The sequence below is a fragment of the Biomphalaria glabrata genome, chromosome 17 (genome assembly GCF_947242115.1).
Source record: "Biomphalaria glabrata chromosome 17, xgBioGlab47.1, whole genome shotgun sequence".
NCBI classification, from domain to species: domain Eukaryota; kingdom Metazoa; phylum Mollusca; class Gastropoda; family Planorbidae; genus Biomphalaria; species Biomphalaria glabrata.
Genome location: NC_074727.1, coordinates 4,135,405 through 4,157,821, shown reverse-complemented (window position 1 = coordinate 4,157,821; position 22,417 = coordinate 4,135,405). Strand labels below are relative to the sequence as shown.

Sequence of the window (22,417 nt, the reverse complement as noted above, 5' to 3'; positions counted from 1 at the left end):
TCTTTATTTGCGCATTACTGTCGATATAGTCACTGAGAGTGTTTTGTAAACAATTAAACGAAATAATAATGTAATAAGTAAGGCGAATGTGTCAATGTAAAAATAGTGTGAATGAAGCTATCAAATCAAAATAGCTAATAGGCTTAAATCCATTTTTTAAAATTAAAACATTTGCTTTTGAATAATCTAGTGGATTGGATTTAGATGTATGTTAAACGTAGCTAATGATCCTTTCACGTTATTTCTCTTTCGCTACGAAAATAAAATTAGTTTTGCGAAAATGGTTTACCCGAAGTCGATACATTCTTATCTATTAAAAACGAAAAGAGCGATAGCTTTGTTAAATAAATGGGATTATAAAGTGAACAATTAAACGAAATAATTTTTAGTACGCGATTCATGAATGAATATAGATCTAGGCCTATCTCAACTCGGCTTCGCAGCTTTCGTAAGCGAATGTAGCTTTAGAAAACCAAATTTGAATGTTTATTTGATCAAAATATGAAATGAATGGACTTTAATTAATATATTTATGTGTTAAAGTATAAAACTATCTGTGCGAAGAGAAGTTTTATCATCTTAGAGTTGGATTAGAGTTTTAGATCTAGGGATGGGATTATAAAGTAAACAATTAAACGAAATAATTTTTAGTACGCGATTCATGAATGAATATAGATCTAGGCCTATCTCAACTCGGCTTCGCAGCTTTCGTAAACGAATGTAGGCCTAGCTTTAGAAAACTAAATTTGAATGTTTATTTGATCAAAATATGAAATGAATGGACTTTAATTAATATATTTATGTGTTTAAGTATAAAACTATCTGTGCGAAGAGAAGTTTTATCATCTTAGAGTTGAATTAGAGTTTTAGATCTAGGGATGGGATTATAAAGTAAACAATTAAACGAATTAATATTTAGTAAGCGATTCATTACGGTATTGTCTAATGAAAGAATGTTCGTCAGGAAATCTGTAGTCACAGATATCAGGAACTAATTTATGTAAAAAATGCTTTTGAAAAACAAAATTGAAGGTTAATTTTATTATATAATGAAATCAATGAATCTTCTTTTGTATTTTCACGTGTCAAAGTAAAAAACTATCTGCGCAAAGTGTATTTCTTAAAATTAGATCTAGGTCTAAATCCTTTCTATCTTTTCTTATGTCAACATTGTAGACATGGCCTAGATCCATAAAATACTATAGCTGTAATAGAGTCGGACAACTTTATTTTTTTTGAGGGTCTTACATTTGTTTTAGGGCTACAATACATTCACTAAGGTCTAAGTTGGTACCCAAGGAACATTCCTGCCTAGTTTTATCAAGATTGGTCAAGCGGTTTTGATGTCTATAAGTAACATACATACATACATACATACATACATACCCCTCACATTCTACTTTATAATATAGATATGCATTTCGGTTTGAAGAAAATTTTAAGAGGAAGAACTAGATAGGAAGCAATTATTTTTGTAAGGGGAGAGAATAGATTAAAAGAAAATCTATAAGGGGAGTGAATAGATTGGAAAACTTATTTTTATAAAGAGAAAGGAATAAAATGTTATTTTATTAAGGGGAGAGAATAAACTAGATGCACAGTTCTGTAACATGATCTAGGCCTACGAGTGTAGACAGTTAAATACTTCACATTAAGTATAAATTTATATGTGCATTATGATAAAATGCTGTAATTGTGAATTACAAAACATTATACACACGCTGGCAGAAGAAAAACACCAGAGACGAAAAGCAAGGCGCACGACACTAGCTCCAGCTGGAATAACCTGCCTAGTGCAGCCGAACATTCCGGGCTCACATAGGTCTCATCAGCCACATGAGGAGGCATAAAACCCCAGTGCAAAGCCCTCAGCCCCCTGGATGACAAAGTGGTCATCATCGAACCACGATTTACTAACTATATATATATATATATATATATATTTATATATCATATATGAATGTATGCGGCCCTCGAGAGAAAAAGGTTGCCCACCCCCTGATCTAGACTAGCAATGAAGAGATTAGAAACAAGATCTCAACGGGAATTGAACCTTAAGATGACCTGCCAACCACTGTCAAAATACGCAAATGAAACCCTTATAGTCATATCACACTATCGTTAGGGCTCGTATAGAATAAATTCTCCGCCCACTTCACAAGATGGGCCTAGCTCTGCTCAATCCACCGTTGATCGCTAGACACGCGGAAATATAAAATGTCAACCAATTTATTTATTATGTTTTTTAAAAAGGAAAAAAAAAGAGAAAAAATTCAAATGTTAACAATAAAACGTGAAGCTAGGTCGGTACACTTGCCAGTTTGGTCTTCTCTGCCTTTATCCTTACAAAATTTGTTCTTCTCTGCCTTTATCCTTACAAAATTTGGTCTTCTCTGCCTTTATCCTTACAAAATTTGGTCTTCTCTGCCTTTATCCTTACAAAATTTGGTCTTCTCTGCCTTTCTCCTCACAAAATTTGGTCTTCTCTGCCTTTATCCTCACAAAATTTGGTCTTCTCTGCCTCTATCCTTACAAAATTTGGTCTTCTCTGCCTTTATCCCTAAAAAATGTGGTCTTCTCTGCCTTTATCCTTACAAAATTTGTTCTTCTCTGCCTTTATCCTTACAAAATTTGGTCTTCTCTGCCTTTATCCTTACAAAATTTGGTCTTCTCTGCCTTCATCCTTACAAAATGTGGTCTTCTCTGCCTTTATCCTTACAAAATTTAGTCTTCTCTGCCTTTATCCTTACAAAATTTGGTCTTCTCTGCCTTTATCCTTACAAAATTTGGTCTTCTCTGCCTTCATCCTTACAAAATTTGGTCTTCTCTGCCTTTATCCTTACAAAATTTGGTCTTCGCTGCGGATTTTGTAGCATTGGCAATCTTTTTTTTCCCTGCACAGTGTCCTTCACCTTGCCAGCAGACGTGAAACAGCATCTCAGTCCTTAAAAGTTTCCATGCAGATCTTTTCCTGAGCTCTCTCCCTTTAGGCTTATCCGGTTTTAGCAATTAGATAACGATTGTTATTGATAATCGAGCGAAGAGGAAGACGGATTTAAATAGCAAGCTTGTACAATATAAAGTAAATTAGATCAGAGGTTCTCAAACTTTTTTTTTGACCCGGGGACACCTTTACATAGTCAAAATTTGCCTAAGGACACCCAAGTGAAAAATATACATAAATGCATATTATATAAGCTAAAAATGTTTAAAATAACTAACATTCTGTCGAAGTGTTTATTGGGATTCTACCTTTGCTTAGAGAAATTGTAATAATATATAAATAAATAATAAATATAAATAATAAATGATGATGTTGTGGAATTTTTTGAAAATATTGATGTTCGGCTTAATGTTTGTAACTAGCAACCTCAAATCTCCACAAGCACACATTTCTAGTCGCTTTCTATTATTTGTAATGAGGTTCATATCGGCACTGAATTCATGCCCTACCCAATCAGAAGACGGCGAAGTAGCCAGTGCGATGACCCATAATGCAGGATATAATTGGAATTTGTTTTTGTAGCCTGAGATGAACTCCATTTGGTTGCAAGACTGGAAGGAGTTTTTGTAACCAGAATTGGAAGTATCTTAGTTTAAACATTGGCTTCAATTTCTCGTCTGTGGATATTTCAAAAATCTGCTTCTGTTTTACAATGGATTCTTGTGTGATTGGGAACCGAGTTTGTCCACGCGCAAAGGTGTTCAACAGTCAGTCTGGAATGGTCAAGTGAAGCATGCCTTCAAATATTTCGTTTATGTTGTCATAGCGGGCCCCTACGGTTAACTCGAGGACTGCAGGTCCGAGGAGCACAGTTTGAGGATCACTGAATTAGATAGGTAGTTTATGGAGGGGAAGCTTTTAGACAAGTATTTAAAGAGGGGTATTTTGTAGAGTGGTAATTTATAGACGGGGTATTTTGTAGAGTGGTAATTTATAGAGGGATATTTTGTAGAGTGGTAATTTTATAGAGGGATATTTTGTAGAGTGGTAATTTATAGAGGGATATTTTTTAGAGTGGTAACTTATAGAGGGGTATTTTGTAGAGGGGTAATTTATAGAGGGGTATTTTGTAGAATGGTAATTTATAGAGGGGTATTTTGTAGAGTGGTAATTTATAGAGGGGTATTTTGTAGAGTGGTAATTTATAGAGAAGTATGTTGTAGAATGGTATCTTACAACGCTGTTACTTTTGGAATGGTATGTACTGGTAACCAATAAAGTTGTAACTTTTAGATTAGTATTTTATATAGTGCCCCCTTATAGAGTGGAAACTGGTAGAGTGGTAACCTGTGGAGTGGTAACTTGTAGTGTAGTTGTATTAATTATTTGTAGGTCTTCAATTACAACCGGGAGAACTCTGTTTCCATCTAAGAATAGAATTGCGTCAAAGGGGGGAAAGAGAAATTCCAAAGATATTTGACTTAGGAGCTACTAGGCTTTACTACATTCTTACACACATACTCTCTCTATATATGTCTCTCTCACACACACACTCCCCCTCTTCCTCTCCCCCCCCCCCATCTCACACACTCACAAGCACACACGCCCTAAAACACGCATAAAGAGGAAGAGAAAGAGCTTATTCAAGGATCTATCCTCAGATTATTTCTTTATATGCTCAACGCAAACATCACCCGGTCTCTATAGCATCTCTCAACCTTGTGCATTAAACCTTTTTTCCCCCTTTTTTTAAAAAAAAAAACCATCCTAAAAGTTTGTTCTTAAGTTATTAATTAAACACTATTCGAACTTTTTTTTAATTCTAAATTCTAAAAATGTATGTCTTAGAAATAGAAGTTTTCAGGCCGGAAATTTTCGGCCAAGATTTGTTCTTAATGGTTTTTTTTTTTGTTAACATTGATATATCATCACGATCTGAGTCTTCCTTCTTTGGTCTCTCCTGCGTTTGGCAACAGTTGAATGTTGACATAGCAGATATTTGAATATTAATAGAACAAGGTGAATGGTTCGTATCCTAGCGTATTGCTATAAAAATTTGACAAAGTCCCTAACTTACTCAGAGTGTTCGCCACGTAGGATTCCATCCAGAGGAAATTTGTAAATTGTGTTTCGTTTTAAAATAAAAATACAGCAAAGAAGAAAGTATAGATAAAAATTATTCTTTAAAAAATAAAAGAATTCTAGACAAGAAAGAAACTTAGTGGCGGAACATTTAGGTGTTAAACTGATTTCATTACTATTGGTGAGTTGAATGTAATGTAATATAATATAATATAATATATATATATATATATATATATATATATATATATATATATATATATGTAAATATAATATATATGTACATGAAAATGTATAATATAAAAGTATGGATATATGGATACTCGGAGAATTCACGTTTTAATATATCTAGTTTTATTTTTTCTTCTTCTTCGTTCTCATTGTTATGTTGGAGTGTTCATATGACTAGACCAATACATGAGATGAACTGCGGAGTGGTTTCCAAATCAGGGAGCTCTCCATATAGTTTTCTTTCTTTTGGGGTGTTTTGGGGGCAAGTGTCTTGTTCGGGCCTCTTGGTAAATAATGCATTTTGAAAGTCGTGGTCAGCATTCTCTGGTGACACTCCACATGGGCAGAGTTCGCTAGTTCCAATTTTTAACCGAAATATGTTATCTGATTCTGTGGTGTCCGGTTGTGAGTCGAAAGATTAGGCATGTATCGTGTCGGTTATACTGAGTTTTACCATACAAGACACATATTTTCTAAGTACAAAAACTATTATTTTCTTTGCAAAATATAATTTGAACTTGTTTTTTTACAAAGCTTTTATTAAGTCACTCCGTCTGTCTGTCTGGGAGGATTCTTTTTTCTCTTTCCATTCTGGGATCAAGTTGACATTTTGCACAATTATTCATTTTCCAAAACAGTACATGAGCCAATCAAACAATCAATTATTGAATCGCTAAGTAGTAATTATTTCTTTTGAATAAAGAAAAAGGGATGTAAATCTTACAATGTTGAGTGACATTGGAGTGATTAAGTTTAGTTTTTTTTCCTTATATAAGCTTTATTGGTTTTTTTTATTATCTTTTATATTTTTCTTGTTTATTTTTACTTTTAATGTTGTTTTCTTTTTATTGTTGGTGTTGTTGCCCTTGTTGTTTCAGATGTGTGTGTGTGTGTGTTTGTGTGTGTGTGTGAGTGTGTGTGTGTATTTGGAGAACCTGCTGTACTGTTGACAATGTTGTACAACTATTTACTGTTAGTTGAGTTAGTTTTACTATTGCAAAATAAAATAAGTAGCTACATCACCTTCTTTCAAACTTAAGAGCATAACCCTCTCTCTTTCTCTCTCTCTCTCTCTCTCTCTCTGTTTGTGTGGGTTTGTGCGGGTATGTGAGGTATTTTAAATACGAATTAATAGCGAAAACAATGAAGAAAAAATCTGGGACTACTTAAAATTTCGCTGGCGGAAGTTTTGTTTTTCAATGACTTCACCGCCTCTCTTGTTCCTAATACAGTTGACTCCTCACAGTCCGAGATATATAATCTGACACACTCAGAAAATAGACCCGTCGCCGGTGTAAAAACATGTAATTCATGTGTTCTATAGTACGCTTATGTGCTGTGATCGAATACACTGGCCTAAGACGATAGAAACATATTTATAGTAAAAGTAGTATAATGAAATATACTTCAATATAGTCACTTCAGTTCAAGACGGGGTGTGTAACTGGGGCAACTAGAGTCAATATAAAAAAAAGGGGGTGGGGTGAGGTAAAGTGTTTAAAGGGGAGAGCATAGTGTTTAACTAATACTGTAAAACTAAACACAGAGTTGCCGTTCTTAGACGTTTTTCTTTTTTGAGGACACAAATGGTCTACTTTGCCTCGCAGGTGTAAATTTTTTTGTGCTTGTTCTCGTCACGTGATTTGAATAGCAAATTAGGTGTTTCCCATTTAAAGACTGCTTAACAGTGACACGTATACTAGGAATTGGGGGGGAAGTAGTTTCTCATTGTCACATTCAACTTTAACCCCTAGGGGTTAATTTTTTAAATAAAAAAAAAAATCCACATTCGTATTATGAATGTTAATATAACCATAAAAACAACTGGGCTGAATGTTACTTGTTAATAATGATAATAATAATAGTAATAACAATCAACCGAGACATAATTACAACTGACCTCACACGGCTCACAGATACCTTCAAGGCCCTTAACATTCCCAAGAAAATTATTCTCGTTGCCTGTCAGAGGGCGGTACTGCTGCAGACCTGCCACATCAACAAAAAATTCTTCAGTGAAAACTGATAAAGGGACTTAAATTAATTTTGTTTCTCTTTGTTTTTCGACCCTGGCAGTGCCAGAGAATGACTACTCGTTCGTTTCTAACATAATAGTAAAAATAATAACAATATAAATCAAAATAATAATAATAAGACTTGTCTTCGAGTCCGAGTGAGGAGTGCAGTACTTCAAGTGGTTACGCAGCCCCAGGTGCGAACTACATATTTTGCCACATCCAGAGTAGACATAACCATTGTCCAGCCGTACGTACGTACGTACAACGTACACACACAAACACACACGAACACACACACACACACACGAACACACACACACACACAAGAACACACAAAAACACACACACACACACACAAGAACACACACACACACAGACAGACAGACACAGAGAGAGAGAGAGACATACATACAGAGAGAGAGAGAGACAGACAGACAGACAGAGAGAGACACAGAGAGAGAGAGAGACAGACAGACAGACAGACAGACAGACAGACAGACAGACAGAGACAGACAGACAGACAGAGAGACACAGAGAGAGAGAGAGAGAGACAGACAGACAGAGACAGACAGACAGACAGACAGAGACAGACAGACAGACAGACAGAGACAGTCAGAGAGAGACAGATAGACAGACAGAGAGAGACAGACAGAGACAAAGATTCTCTTTTTGACGTCTACGTCTGTCCTCGACATTGAATTTTTTTCAGTCTCAAATGTTGATATAAGCGTTAGTAAGTGGAACGTCTATACTCAAATGTGTTATTATTACAGCAATTATTAGAGTCTTAGATCCCATCTTTTATATGGGTGTGTGTAAAGCGACATAACTAGGTGGTGAAAATGCCTAACCGTGTGGTGCCCTCAACTGACTTTCGTCAAGAGGGTCCCGAGTTCGAGCCTCAACCGCTCTTATTCCCAGTCATCCTGCAAAGTGGTTCACACAAGGACCTTATATTTTCTTAACTAATATAAAGTCTGAGTCCACCCAGCTCTAATTGGTACATGACGTTAGTCTTGGAAAAGTAGAGGCGGTTGGTCATTGTACTGACCACATGACACCTTCTAATAGGTACCTGACATTAGTAGGGGAAAAGTAAAGGCGGTTGGTCATTGTGCTGACCACATGACACCCTCGTTAACCGTAGGCCACAGAAACGGATGACCTCTACATCATCTGCCCCATGGATCTCAAAGTCTGAAAGGGGAACTTTGCTTTTAACATCAAGTCTTCATCGCGCCATGTTTTCATTAAAGATTTAAATATAACGGACATGAGCTGGTGGCAAACACGCATGAGAAAAATCCACAACTTAGTCACGTGATTATTATGCGTCCTGGTCTACAATGTAATGGTGAGCATGCGTATGCTATCATAGGCTTTCATGAACTAGGGGTATCTAGCACAATTATATCTTTGGGACATGGAAGGAGTTACTTCAGTTTCATTAAAATTTCGAATTAGAACAAAAGCAATTTTGCGTTAAGATTCGAAAACAGGATTTAAGATGACGTTGGTCAAGCGTGTGGTACCTCATAGTCCCTGTGTCGGATCTTGACTAAAGCCAGCCATCTTCTGATGATCTTCTTTACAAACGAAGATATTATCTAGAATCCTCTACTGTTTTGATCTTATGTACATTTATTTATAGAATTGTTTTAGTATATATTCGAGAACTTTGAGTTTTTATTTTGGTGTACCTTTTTCGTGCTAAAATAATATTCTATAGATACTACAAGTTATTGTTATTTTATCAAAGCTTATCTCCTAGATCTAGTTGTTAATAGAATTACGAGTTAATTTTATGTAGATCTACAACATACTTTGGCCTGAATTCGATTTGTAAGCTTTATTTAGACGAGATTTAGGGCAAAGGCCACGGAATTTACAAATGAGTTGGTAAGTTGATTGAGTTTCCTTCCATTCGTAACTTTCCTTGTAGTAGAAGTCGAATTCAATATAGTTTATGTCATTAGAAGTTAACGAGGGTGTCATGTGGCCAGCACAGCTCTTAATCGCCAATGTTATCTAGAAAACGAATGTTAAGTTTAAATTGAAAGAGAGTCAACATCGTAAATACTCCAAGTGAGAATCAATAGGAATTATAGGAAGGCGAACTCAACATCTCCAGATCATTCATCGTGTGTTTTATAACTTGGCCACAAATGCGCTACACTAATATATGGAATCTGGGAAAAAAATGAGTTTCCTTGGTTACACATGTTGATTGAACTAGTTTGCCTTATTTCAAATTCAACACGTTTTTAGTGACAGAACTTTTTTTTTCCACAAAGCATATATCAACTCACTCTGTTTGTCTGGCCGTTAAAAAGTTTGAACATTTATTAATTCAACTTGACAAAACATGAATCAAATTTTAAAAAATTAAACAACTAGTAAATTAATTTTTGGTGATTGTTTTGTTTGATTACGAAATAAGGGAAATAAATGCTATTTATGAGGGACGTGTATATATAATAAGGCTTATATATATATGGATTTAGTCCCGTTATTACTTTTTGTCACGCTTTATTCCCATTTCCAAGTCTCGGATCAAATTGTAATTTTGCATAATTATTCAAAGTCAATAACAAAATACGAATTAATCCAAAAGATTACCAATTAGTGAATCATTGAGTACTAATTAATTAGCTTAGTTGTATATAAGCAAAAGGGGAGCTAAGCCCTGCAATTTCAGATAAATGGTAGCCAATAGCGGTTATTACTCCTTAGATAAGCTTTGGTTTTAAAAAGTGTTTTCCCAATTGCTTGCTTTTATTAGTCCCCTCTCCCCTTTCATACGCACAGATATATCTTCGTGTTGACTATTCAAACATAATAACTATTAATAAGCAGCTGATGCTGTGATCTGGTAAGACAAAACCACTGGACGATTGGCAACTCGCAGGGCCGGATTCAAGTCTTCGACATCTTCTTGAGGATGTCCTTTCCCTTTCTTTTTAAAGACTAAAATGTTTTAATTATTGTACTTCATTAAGGATAGACCAATGACGCATCACATGACTTGCCCATTAAATTGAATTTTCCTCTTTTAAGAGACGCCTTCTAATACTCAAGCCCGTTGGCGGTTGCGCTGTCTTCACCGTCGTAGATGGCAGCTAGTTTCCAAGAGTCAAAAAGACTTTTGAATGCATTTCTAGAATATGACAGCTAATAATATCTTCCGTTCGTTTTAATTTCATTATACTTAAAAGATATGCCTAAAACATTTATTTTTCTGCCTTTTTATCTAGGTTTTTAACAAAATGTCTTTCTGGGTGTTTTTGCTGATGCTATTTGTAGCATTTTTCTCTCAGGACCCAACAGTTAATGGCCAGATGATTGCAAGCTCTGGTAAGTTTGAATCCAATTAGTATTTATAGTAACTAGTTTTATTGAATAAAATGTATGTCAACTGAACCATTTCTAATAGAAGGCAGGACATCCGATGGTCGTCAACTTTTAAGGTATAGTGATGTATGCAAACGCGACATGAGGCTCTTAAAAATCGACATCAACAATTGGGGAAAAGAGGCACTGGATAGATCCACATGAAGAGAAAGCAAAAAGGAAGTGTCCTGGATTGCAGATGGCTTACACACTAGAAGTAGAAAAAAGGGTGAAAATGCGACAGAGCCTAGTGATTACACATGCCCAACCTGTGACCGCCGCTGTGTATCAAGGATTGGTCTCTTTAGTCACACGAGAAGTTGCAAAGGGAAAAGATCATCAGACGAGACGTACAATTCCATAGACACTAGCTAAACCATAAAATATAGGGCACTTTAATATATAATTGAAGATAAATTGATGTATTTCTTTATAGTCCATAATGGTTTATTATTACTGGATATTGTCTCTTTAATTAAAAGATAAAGTTGGCAATTTTTACTTATTTGGTGAAATGTGTTTGAAAACATGATAAATAAAATCTTACTTTAGAAAATATTAATGATTACAATCACTTATGTTATCTTATATAATACAGACGTTACTTCAAAAAAGAATTACGTCCTATGCGTCATGCATTCAGTCATGCATATTAACCAATGACTTAAATTCTGCCAAGTCACCGGTTTTCCTGGCTAGCTCAGGAAACCCATTCCATGCTCTAATAGCACTAGGGAAGAAGGAGTATTTGTACAAATGTGTCCTAGCATATGGGATGAGGAATGTGCCTTTATCTTTGTGTGTTGTGTTGTCGTTTGTTTGTTTTTTTTGTTTACTTTTATAAAATATGGAGAGAGTAGTGAAGTGGACGCGTGGTAAAGCGCTTGGTGGGATCTGTAGCAAAGAGAGCTCCAATCCCGTTGAAGACATGGGTTTTTAGAAAACAAAGAGACTGTGTACCTGATTAAGTTTAGAGAATGTCAACACATTATGTCAGCTTCGTAAAAGTCAACCATACCAGGGCCGGATTTAAACATAGGCTAACTAGGCTGAGGCCTACGACTTTTGACTTGTAGGGTCCTATCACAGGAAGAGATATTGTAACTTATTCGCAATGTTATTGCTAGAGTAAACTAGGTTTTTAATTATTTGCATAATTTAATTTTTTTTTTTTTTTTGGATTTTTAAAATATTTTTCTATTTCATTTGGGGCCACCTAATTCACATTACCTAGGGCCTCCAATTATTCAAGGCTGGCCCTGTCCGTACAAACAGATGAGGTTAGTGTCGTTCCTGACATCAGTGGAATTACGACGCGAGGAGAAGAAAATCTTTGAGGGCATTTTGGGGCTGCGGGCTGGGATTTTAGGCCAGGGTTGACATATTATTATCTTAGCTTGATTAGGTTTTTATGATTATTGCGGGTGAATTTAATCTCTTTGTTTTTCTATTGTAAAAGGACTATTTATTTTAATAGGTATTCAATAAATGTTTTGCTTTGATTTCTCTCCTTTCACTGACCACCTTATATCTTCATGCTCTTCCCCTCACACAGCACAGAAACCGACAGCAGAACAGTGTCAGAGGCAATGTCAAGGTCTCTACAACTTTTACAAGTCTTTCATCAAGTCTGCTGAGATTTTGGAGCGGTTTTTGGGCTCGTGTTTGCAGCTCTGTCCGCGTGAGTAGTGGTTGAAGTTATTATCCGCGTGAGTAGTGGTGGATGAAAGCTCTGTTGGCATGAGTATAGATTGATAGCGCCTAAGGATGTTTGATTTTTTTTTTTGTGCCTTTTCTATATTTAGTAATATCTTTCATGGAAAAACGTAGCCCACTGGTTTCTATGGTAACAGTGGAAAGAAGTTGGCGATTGTTTAAGACAGTATTTGTCTTGCGTCTTCTCCATACCTACGTAGGCCTACAGGTTGTGTATATTTGTTAATAAAGAGTTAACTTAAATTTTGAGTGAGTCTGGTGTAAATGTATATTTAGGTTTTCTATAGTTATAATGTTTTGTTTGGTGTAATGCACAGACTGTAAAATATTAAAGATTATTATTATTATTATTATTATTATTATTATAAAAGAACGAGTATTCATTATCCGGCGCTACCAAAGTCGAGTTTCGTTAAAAGGAAACAAATTTCATCGTAGTCCCTTTATCAGTTTCCACTGAGGAATTTCCTGGTGATGTGGCAGGTCTGCAGCAGTACCGCCCTCTGACAGGCGACGAAAATGTTCCTAGGAATGTTATAAATGAAGAATTAAACAACATTAACAAAGAAATAACCCGTTAAAGAATCTTGACAGACAAAGGAAATTGTAGCCTACTCTGACGTATTCTGTTTACGACAATCTCACAGTCACGTGATGTGGTAGTTAAGCAGTACGTCATTTCCTCCATAGCGTCGATATAAGATTAACAGAGACACTTATCAAGCGCATGCTTTCAATATTTTATTTATCTAAACTGAACATTAGCTTACATTCTTAAAAAAATATTAAATAAGATAAGATAAGAAATACATCGAGTCTTTTTTTTTCTTTTCATACTCCTGAAAAGCTCCGACTCCAGATATTACTACCACTCTACTTTCTATCATTACCAGTACCACTGCTAGACCAACTATCTCAGCATCAGGTAAGTCCACAGATATAGATAGATAGATTAGATAGATTAGATAGATAGATAGATAGACAGATAGATAGATAGATAGATAGATAGATAGATAGATAGATAGATAGATAGATAGATAGATAGACAGACAGACAGACAGATAGACAGATAGATAGATAGATAGATAGATAGATAGATAGATAGATAGATAGATAGATAGATAGATAGAACATCGCAAAGTAATACATGTTCAAATGAAAAGACAATAACCTATTTACATTTGTAATATAATTTCGTTAGAAGACAGTCGTAAGGTCGATATGATATCTAATTAATGATTGCTCTTAGAGTCGGCCACTACGTTACTAGAGACTTAAAAGCCCTGCTTCGCTGTCCACGAGGGAAGCATTCTTACTGAGCTGGTTCCAAACAGATGCAAATTAGTCTCACCTGTTTTTAGTTTCACTAGGACTCTAATCTTTTGACGGGCCATGAGAGCGACGATACATGGAAAAGAATACAAAATGGACGTCTAGTTTCCACCAATTGTTAAACACCCCTGGCTGATTTATCTTGACATGCCAGTAAGGCTTTCTATCAACCGCTCCAAGTGCAATGAATTGGTTTCATTTTTTGTCTTAACCAATTTTCTATAAATTTTCTCTCTCGGATGCCACGTTAAGGCTTTGTAAGCATGCCCAGTCGTGATAATAGAAGACAGGCTCTACGTATGTAGCGTACGATGGTGGTACACTGTGTATTTATGTTATTTTTTTAATTTTAAAAAGTATTGATGGTTTCCTAACGGGTTCCTAATCTATGAATAAAATAATAAACTGTTATGTAGGCCTAATTAGAAAATTCTCTCTCTGCTCTGAATGTTCTTCAGACTGTGGTATCTCTGGAAGCAGAGACCGTGTGGTGGGCGGTGTTCAGGCCGGCGAATGTGAGCTGCCCTGGGTGGTCGAGATAGTCTCCCCATGTGTGAACTGTGGCGGCACCATAGTGGACAGACGTCACATAGTGACCGCTGCCCATTGCCTAACGCCCAGGTAAGTCAAGGCCGCTTAGTAAGCATAACAGCATAACGCAGTGGATAGACGTCACATAGTGATCACTGACCACCACTTACCGCGCAGGTAAATCGAGCCCGCTTAGTAAGCATACAGTTTGTGATAAGTTTCATTTGTCTAATAAGGTAATTTTTCGAGCCCCAAGATTAATGAGGAGTACATTTGTCCACGTGGCTACGCAGTCTCAGCTGCGACCTACACATTTTGCCACACACCATGCAGACATAACCGTTATCCGCCGGTGGTCGATGAAGCTTCTCTTATCTTATCTTATATAATACAGACGTTACTTCAAAAAAGAAGATGATTGCGTCCTACGCGTCATGCATTTAGTCATGCATACTAACCAATGACTTAAATTCTGCCAAGTCACTTGTTTTCCTTGCTTGCTCAGGCAACCCATTCCATGCTCTAATAGCACTAGGGAAGAAGGAGTATTTGTACAAATTTGTCCTAGCATATGTGCATCATATTTGGATATTGCTTTTGTGTCTTTCAGAGTATTTTATTAAATTCTGTTTTTGTATGTGAAGATTATGGTTCCGTGTTTTATGAATAATTGCTACTTTACTTTTGAGTCTTCTGTCCTGTCTCTTTTTACATCTACGTCTGTCATCGGCACTAGATTCTTTAAATTTTTCTTCTTTTTTTTTTTTGGTTTTTTGGTTAAGTTTTATCATTATAGTAGCGGGGAGGGTAAATTTTCGTTTTTTGTTTTTTCTTATTAAATTTTTTTTTTCGTTTCCTTTCTTTCAGTGTCACAGGCTGTAGGGTGAATGCCTCGGACATCACCATCCGAGCTGGGTCATCGAGCCTCAGCATGACTACGGCCTACAGAGTGTCCAACTTCACCATTGACCCGCGCTACAACGCAGAGACAAAAGGTACACCTGAGTTACACATAGATGCACTATAGCAGTGATGCCCAACCTAAATTAGTTTAATTTCCAACACTTCGTGTCGCGGGCCACATTAACAAAAAGGTATAAAAACGAAATGAAATTGACCTAAAACAATTTTAACAGAAACCTGTAGATCTAGTACATACTATTTGGCTGCCTGGTCGTGCGGTTTGCTTGCTGGACTGTCGTTCGGATTTATCGACGGTCGAGGGTTCAAACCCTGCCCGCTCCCATCCCCCGTCGTCCTGCGGGAGGTTTGGACTAGGAAGTAAACTATCTTCAACTCTGAAGGAACATCCGAATTATGTAAAACATTTTACAAACATATTTAGTGTACTTATATCAATTAATGAGATATCTGAAAGATTTCATTTTTTACGCGTCAGAACATGGCTTCATTTCTCTACTTAAAATGTGAGCACAATTATAGCTTGCTAGCCAACGACTCATTTTCTTGTCTCTTTTTCGTAAATATTCCCATCAATCCTCCAATTTCTAGGCTTAGTTTAAAAATCGTTTTTATTCGCGGCTCAAACCAAGAATTCCGTTATATTGGTTTTATAATGCCGTTTAAAAAACAACAGCCACACTTTCTTTTCAAATCAAATATGTTGGTTTATTATCATGTTCCAAAAAAAAAAATTAAAGATGCGTTCAATTTTCCAGGTAGATTCTAAATTCCACTTGTAGTTACTTTAACTCTCCCATTTCATAAACATACAAATGTTAAAGGTTATGGTGCCAATCCATCAGAGGGCTCTTATGTAGGTAAGATATGTTTCAACATTTTTTTAGGAAAAAAAAGGGTTGTGATTATCTACTTTTTGTGACAACGTTTCGGCGGACCTGGACCGGATGGAAGCGTGGTCGAGAGGCCAAGTACGCTTGAGCTTGGCTTGTCTTGGCTACCTAGAAGGGGGCTCAAGGTTCGACACCCGACTCGGGCAGAGTTGCGTTTACTGAGCGCCTAAATGCAGCACGGAAAACCAACTCCTAGATACCCCCTCCCCACAAATGAGATTGGACCAAAGCGCTCTGAGCATGCTATAAGGTATAATAATAATAATGGAGCCACGTGGTTGGCCGGAAATTGGGCGTCACTGCATTATAACTATGGGCGTTTCGCTTTCTAGGGTAATTTGCGTTTTTTTTTTTTACATAGTTAGCAGGTCATCGTGGGGGTCAAATCGCTGGAGTAACTCTGTCTCTTTGTCCTCCCCCCCCCCACCCCCGCCCACAAAACAAAACAAAAAACTTGCCCAACAGATAGCTAAGTAGAGCATGGGTCAACAAGACCTGTTTGTTTGTTTCATTACCAAAAAATAAACGACAAAAACGAATACCCGAACTGAATATCAAGCCTCGGTGACAACTAAAATTTGAGCTTAAGGACTTGTTATAAAAAAAAACAAAAACATCTCCTTACTCAAAGAGCACTATTATGTTGTTTTTTGTTTTTTTTTTATTTATAGATTTTGACGTCGCCGTACTGACCTTGACCCAAGATTTGACCCTATCCCAATGTGTGCGGCCTATCTGTGTCCCCCTGCAGTCTGACGACCCTGCCAAAGCAGAAGAGTGTCTGGTGGCTGGATGGGGCAAAACTAGTGGTATGTTTGGTGTTGATTTTTTAAATTAGTTTTTTGGTTGAGGGGGGGTGAGCTAAAGTAATAGACACACAGAATATTGGTATTCGACTAAAGCTTAAGATACGTTAAAATCTTATCCATAAAAATTTAATACAAACTACAAAACATGTCATTTGTTTTTCTCAGTGACAAAAAGCTTTAAACTATATATACATATTTTTTATTGACTAACTTACTACCGTTTATTTTCTTATACGCCTTTTTTTAAGGACCAACACTAAATAAACTCCATTCTTGGACATTTACAAAACTTAATTTATTTTTAGAATTTACAGACTGGGTAAGTCTACATAATCAAAATTAAAGCACATAAGCTAAAAACTTTAGAGAGACAAAGGAGATAAATGCACTTCATCAACGACATCTCAGCTTCTTCATGCATATGAGGATGTAAACTAATACTTGAGCCTAATATCCAGGAGTTCGAGCCTCAGTAAAATCTTTGAGTTTAGGATTTGTAAGTGCTTCTGAAGGATTTGTAAGTGCTTCTGAAGGATTTGTAAGTGCCTCTGAAGGATTTGTAAGTGCTTCTGAAGGATTTGTAAGTGCCTCTGAAGGATTTGTAAGTGCTTCTGAAAGATTTGTAAGTGCCTCTGAAAGATTTGTAAGTGCTTCTGAAGGATTTGTAAGTGCTTCTGAAGGATTTGTAAGTGCCTCTGAAGGATTTGTAAGTGCTTCTGAAGGATTTGTAAGTGCCTCTGAAGGATTTGTAAGTGCTTCTGAAGGATTTGTAAGTGCTTCTGAAGGATTTGTAAGTGCTTCTGAAAGATTTGTAAATGCTTCTGAAGGATTTGTAAGTGCTTCTGAAAGATTTGTAAGTGCCCCTGAAGGATTTGTAAGTGCCTCTGAAGGATTTGTAAGTGCTTCTGAAGGATTTGTAAGTGCTTCTGAAAGATTTGTAAGTGCTTCTGAAGGATTTGTAAGTGCTTCTGAAGGATTTATAAGTATTTCTGAAGGATTTATGAGTGCATCTGAAGGATTCTTAAGTGCTTCTGAAGGATTTGATAGTGCTTCTGAAGGATTTGTAAGTGCTTCTGAATTTAGCCACAGCTAAATGTTACCTAGTCAAGGAAAGTGCTTCGTTGATATGATACCACCCATAATCATCACCCATAGAAAGAGAGGAAATTCGTTCTATCAATCACATGGACCGCAAACATTTGAAAAAAAAGAGATATAAATTTACATTAACACATTTAAAATACAAATAAGATAATTAATAATATATACTATAAAAAAAATTGAACATATTACAACGTAGTCTAGCGACGTGGATTATATGTCAATCACTAACAGTAGGAAGATGGTTGTATTTTTTAGTCCCTACTTATCCAACGGTGGTGAGAAATAATTTGCGATAGTGAAAGTTGCTTGTCACCAGGGGTGGACTGGGTGGTCAAAATCGGCCCTGGCATTTCTATACCATCTGGCCCGTTAATTATATATATGTAGAGTTCTGCATCTGATTATAGGCCTACCTGTCCTCAAAATCATTATAAGTTTGACGTTGAATTGGTAACTGTACACATACTGTGAACTCTATATCTTTACAAGAAATATTAGCCTTATGTTGCCTTTTAATCGCAAAGTGTGTAGGCTCTAAAAGAATACTAGTAGCATTATATCGGAAAATGTATTACAATGTAGAGTATGTAAACGATTTTTTAAACAAGACGCTTCACATAATAATAATAATATAATAATAATAATAATCTTTATCTAATCTAAATTTGTCTTACAATTTGTGCATTACACACAAAAAAAACTTTATAATTTATAACTATAAGAAACCAAAATGTACATTTACACCAGACTCACCCATAATTAACATGTGAAAAGTTTATATCAGATTGTTTCTATTTAATGATTTGATTGCCAGGGCAACAAAAGAACAAAACATAAAACCATTTACAATTTAATACGTGTCCTAGTGGCCTCCATGCGTCCCTTTCAATGGCCCTACCAGTCCATTTGGGTAACGGCCCACCGGGCATTGGCTCGAACGCCGATATAGCCAGTCCACGCTTGCTTGGCACCATCCAGAAAGAAACTTGATTCATGCAATGAGATTGAACTACGCTCTAAGGCTGTACAAACGTATTATTAAAATGCACTATGTTTCTTGGTCTGAGTTCATTTAAAACTTTGACTTTGTTTTTAAGAACAGTCGGTTGATAGATTTCACATCAACGAACTTCAGAAAGCCAAACTGCCAATCGTCGATCTGAGCGCGTGCCAGAACAGCTACAGAAACTACAAGATGACTGTCAACCAATACAAACTCTGCGCGGGAAACTTAACAGCAGGAGGCGTAGACTCGTGTCAGGTACAAAATTTGTGTCTGTGTGTATTAGTGAAACATTTCTTTTCGTTAAATGTCTTGCAATTAATTGAATTCTACCAACAGGTACATATATATATATAAGTACAAAAGGAAGTAAGCAGTGATTATGAAAAAAAATGGGGGAGGGAGGGGTTGTTACCAAACTGCTGGTAGAGTTGTAGGCCTAATATATCTTAACTAATAATCTTGAAAAACTTGAATAACTTCCTCATGAACTGTACTAAATAACATTTTATTTATAACACAGACAAAATCAACTTGTGATAACATGAAATAAATGGAGTAGACTTTAGTAATAATAACTTAGTTTGGCTTGGCTACCTGTGAAGGGGGCTCGAGGTTCGACATCCTACTCAAGCAAATGTGTTTACTGAGCGCCTAATGGTAGCATGGAAAAACCTCCCCCCCCCCTCCCCCCAACTGGTCCACAAAAATTGGACCATAGCACTCTGAGCATGCATTAAACATGAAAGTAGCGCTATATAAAAGCTATAATTTAATTTTAATTTAATATCTTTTGACAAAATCTAACTCACTACAATAACACCACCTTTCAGTCTCACGTTCTGGAGTCGTCTCCCCTAACTAAGACTAAGTGACGACAATGCCACCTATGTTGCATCATCCACCACCAATCGCTTACCTCTTCCACACTGTCACCATAGAAACACACACACACTCCTTAACAGAAGTAGAAAGAGGCGTTGAGGGTAGAATGAATCTAGAACATCGGTTCTCAACCTTTTATGCTCGGCGACCCCTTTTTACAATCCACCACTCTGCCGCGACCCCCCCCCCCCACACACACACATACAGCAATAGAAGAGTAGACAATTTTCGATGGTCTTAGGAGACCCCTGGCAAATCGTCAAGGGGTCGCCTAAGGGGGTCGCGACCCACAGGTTGAGAACCCCTGATCTAGAATAATAATCGTTCATATTTTACGACCTATAATCCCCAGGGAGACTCTGGAGGTCCACTGATGTGCTACCAAAACAACAGATATTTCTTCTACGGCATTGTCTCTTTCGGCTTGGGTTGTGCCCAACCTGGCTACCCTGGAGTGTACACCCGTGTCAACAACCCTGAAATATCCGGCTTCATAAAGAACTCTACGCAAGTCTAACCCAGGTCGTCTGCTCAAAGTTACACTCCAACCCAAAAACACAAAAACCTCAAGAAATCAAACCGAACTGCTCAACAACTGAATTAAGCCTCAGACCAAACCGTGGACCGAATTATTGCAACTGTAAAACTGAATATCTGAAAATATTAAGAATTTAAATTTATCAAAAGGAAACATTTTTAAGGGGAAAAGGAAACAAAACATGCTAGGTAAAAAAAATGCATGAATTGTATAGAAAAATTATAAAGTAAAAGAAAAATTACCGATTGTTTTTCTTGGTACAATACTCAATATATAAATGGCAACATCACTATGGCTGTTTCATATGAATTGATTTCAAATTCAAAAGAGAAATGTTATATACATAATTGATTGATGCAACTCAATGAAAAGATTGTTTCTATATTATTAAGTGTTTTACAAGTGCAATAACTCAGCCTAAAAAAAAGAAAAGATTTATTTAATAACAGAGTTGTGTTTCTTTTTTTGTCTTGAATAAAATATATGTTGTGTCTCTTTTATTCTGTTTACTCCTCTCTCTCTCTCTCTCTCTCTCTCTCTCTCTCTCTCTCTCTCTCTCTGTCTCTCTCTGTCTCTGTCTCTCTCTGTCTCTCTCTCGGTCTATTTTGTAAATGAAAATTAAAAAAACAAAATGTGTGATATCTATCTACGTAGTGTAATTTGCTTGACTACCTTACCGGAAAAGGGGAGGAGGCTCTTGAGTTCCAACTGAGATGTAGATAAGTAAATTTTATTTACCTCTTTCTGTGCTTTGTTTGCCGAATAGTGCCTAGAAGCGGAAGCAATATTCCCTCATTTACCCATCCCATAAAAACAAAGTTGAAGTATAAAGCCAGAAACAGGGGGCTGGGGGCTTGATGCCCCGCCAGATAGTAGAGTTGAGCTTATCCACAAACACAAACAAGTTAAGCACTTCAGGGACATAAAGTCATCAGTCATTAAACCTTAATATTTTTTTTATGCCAAAGTCTGTATATTTTAATCTAGTTAGCGGCACCCGAAAGGGGAAAAGAAGCTTTTAGTTTTGTGTGGTCTGTCTGTCTGTAAGTTCGTCCGTCCCGTTTGGATCTCGTAAACTAGAAAAGTTATTGAAAATACGACATTATGATATTTTAGACCTTTCAAAGTTCTAATGCAAGGGCTACTTTTTTCTTTTCTGAAAGCGAAAAATTCTAATTTTTAAAATCAATTATGCAAGCAGTTTTTTTCATAAAAATACACCATTTTTTTATAACTATTCACTATTAATAGTGACAAACACGGGAGGCATTTTAGTAAAGGAGACATAATTGTACCATTTTTTAACACATTTATGCAAACGGTTTTTGTCAAAATTATTTTTTTTTTACATTTGTATTCCTAAGTTAAGTAAATTCTGTCATACTAAGTACTACATTTACAAAAAAAAATGTTCACTGAAAAAAATCTATTTAGTATGCATATAAGTGGAACATAATTTAAACAACAATTATTCAGTAGTTTTTACATATTATCGTGTGAACTGCAACATTACAACACAGTTCACAGTATATCAAACTAAAGAAATTTTTTTTTACTGAAATTGTTTTATCTTGAGGCTTTGAATAAGAGATTGACCCTTTACAAAACAATTATATCAATTAGATACTTATTATAAGACATCAGTTAGGCCAGGTTCAAATCTAGCTTCGCATTCACTTTCACCTATCCCTTTTCTGCTGCACCGTTAAGACACCACACAAGATCTGTCAACCTTCTTTCTCCATTCATCTGTATCATTTGCCTTTAATAGAATTTCATTCTGATGTTCTTTCTGAAAATATTGAAACCTGCCTATTTACCTGCCTGGGTGGACCACTTCTGATAGAATTTCATTCTGATATTCTTTCTTAAAATATTGAAATCTGCCTTTTTACCTGCCTGGTTGGACCACATCATAGGCCGATTTTGAGTTTGTGTGTAATCTTGTTTTTTTACTTCAAAATAATTTTTTTTTTAATTTTAATATTTTTTAACTCTTTTCACTTACAATTTAAACAAG

General features: G+C 36.2%; 1 protein-coding gene across 1 annotated transcript; it reads left to right on the top strand.

The window, feature by feature from the left end:
* Positions 1 to 9,155: 9,155 nt before the first annotated feature.
* LOC106075522 (transmembrane protease serine 13-like) lies at positions 9,156 to 20,845 on the top strand. Its single transcript, XM_056016332.1, has 9 exons — positions 9,156 to 9,174; positions 10,530 to 10,629; positions 12,221 to 12,346; positions 13,229 to 13,306; positions 14,172 to 14,334; positions 15,112 to 15,239; positions 16,730 to 16,867; positions 19,069 to 19,232; positions 20,212 to 20,845. The coding sequence occupies exons 2-9, from the start codon at positions 10,542 to 10,544 to the stop codon at positions 20,374 to 20,376; spliced, it is 1,050 nt and encodes a 349-aa protein (XP_055872307.1). The 5' UTR covers positions 9,156 to 9,174; positions 10,530 to 10,541; the 3' UTR covers positions 20,377 to 20,845.
* The last annotated feature ends 1,572 nt before the right edge of the window (positions 20,846 to 22,417 follow it).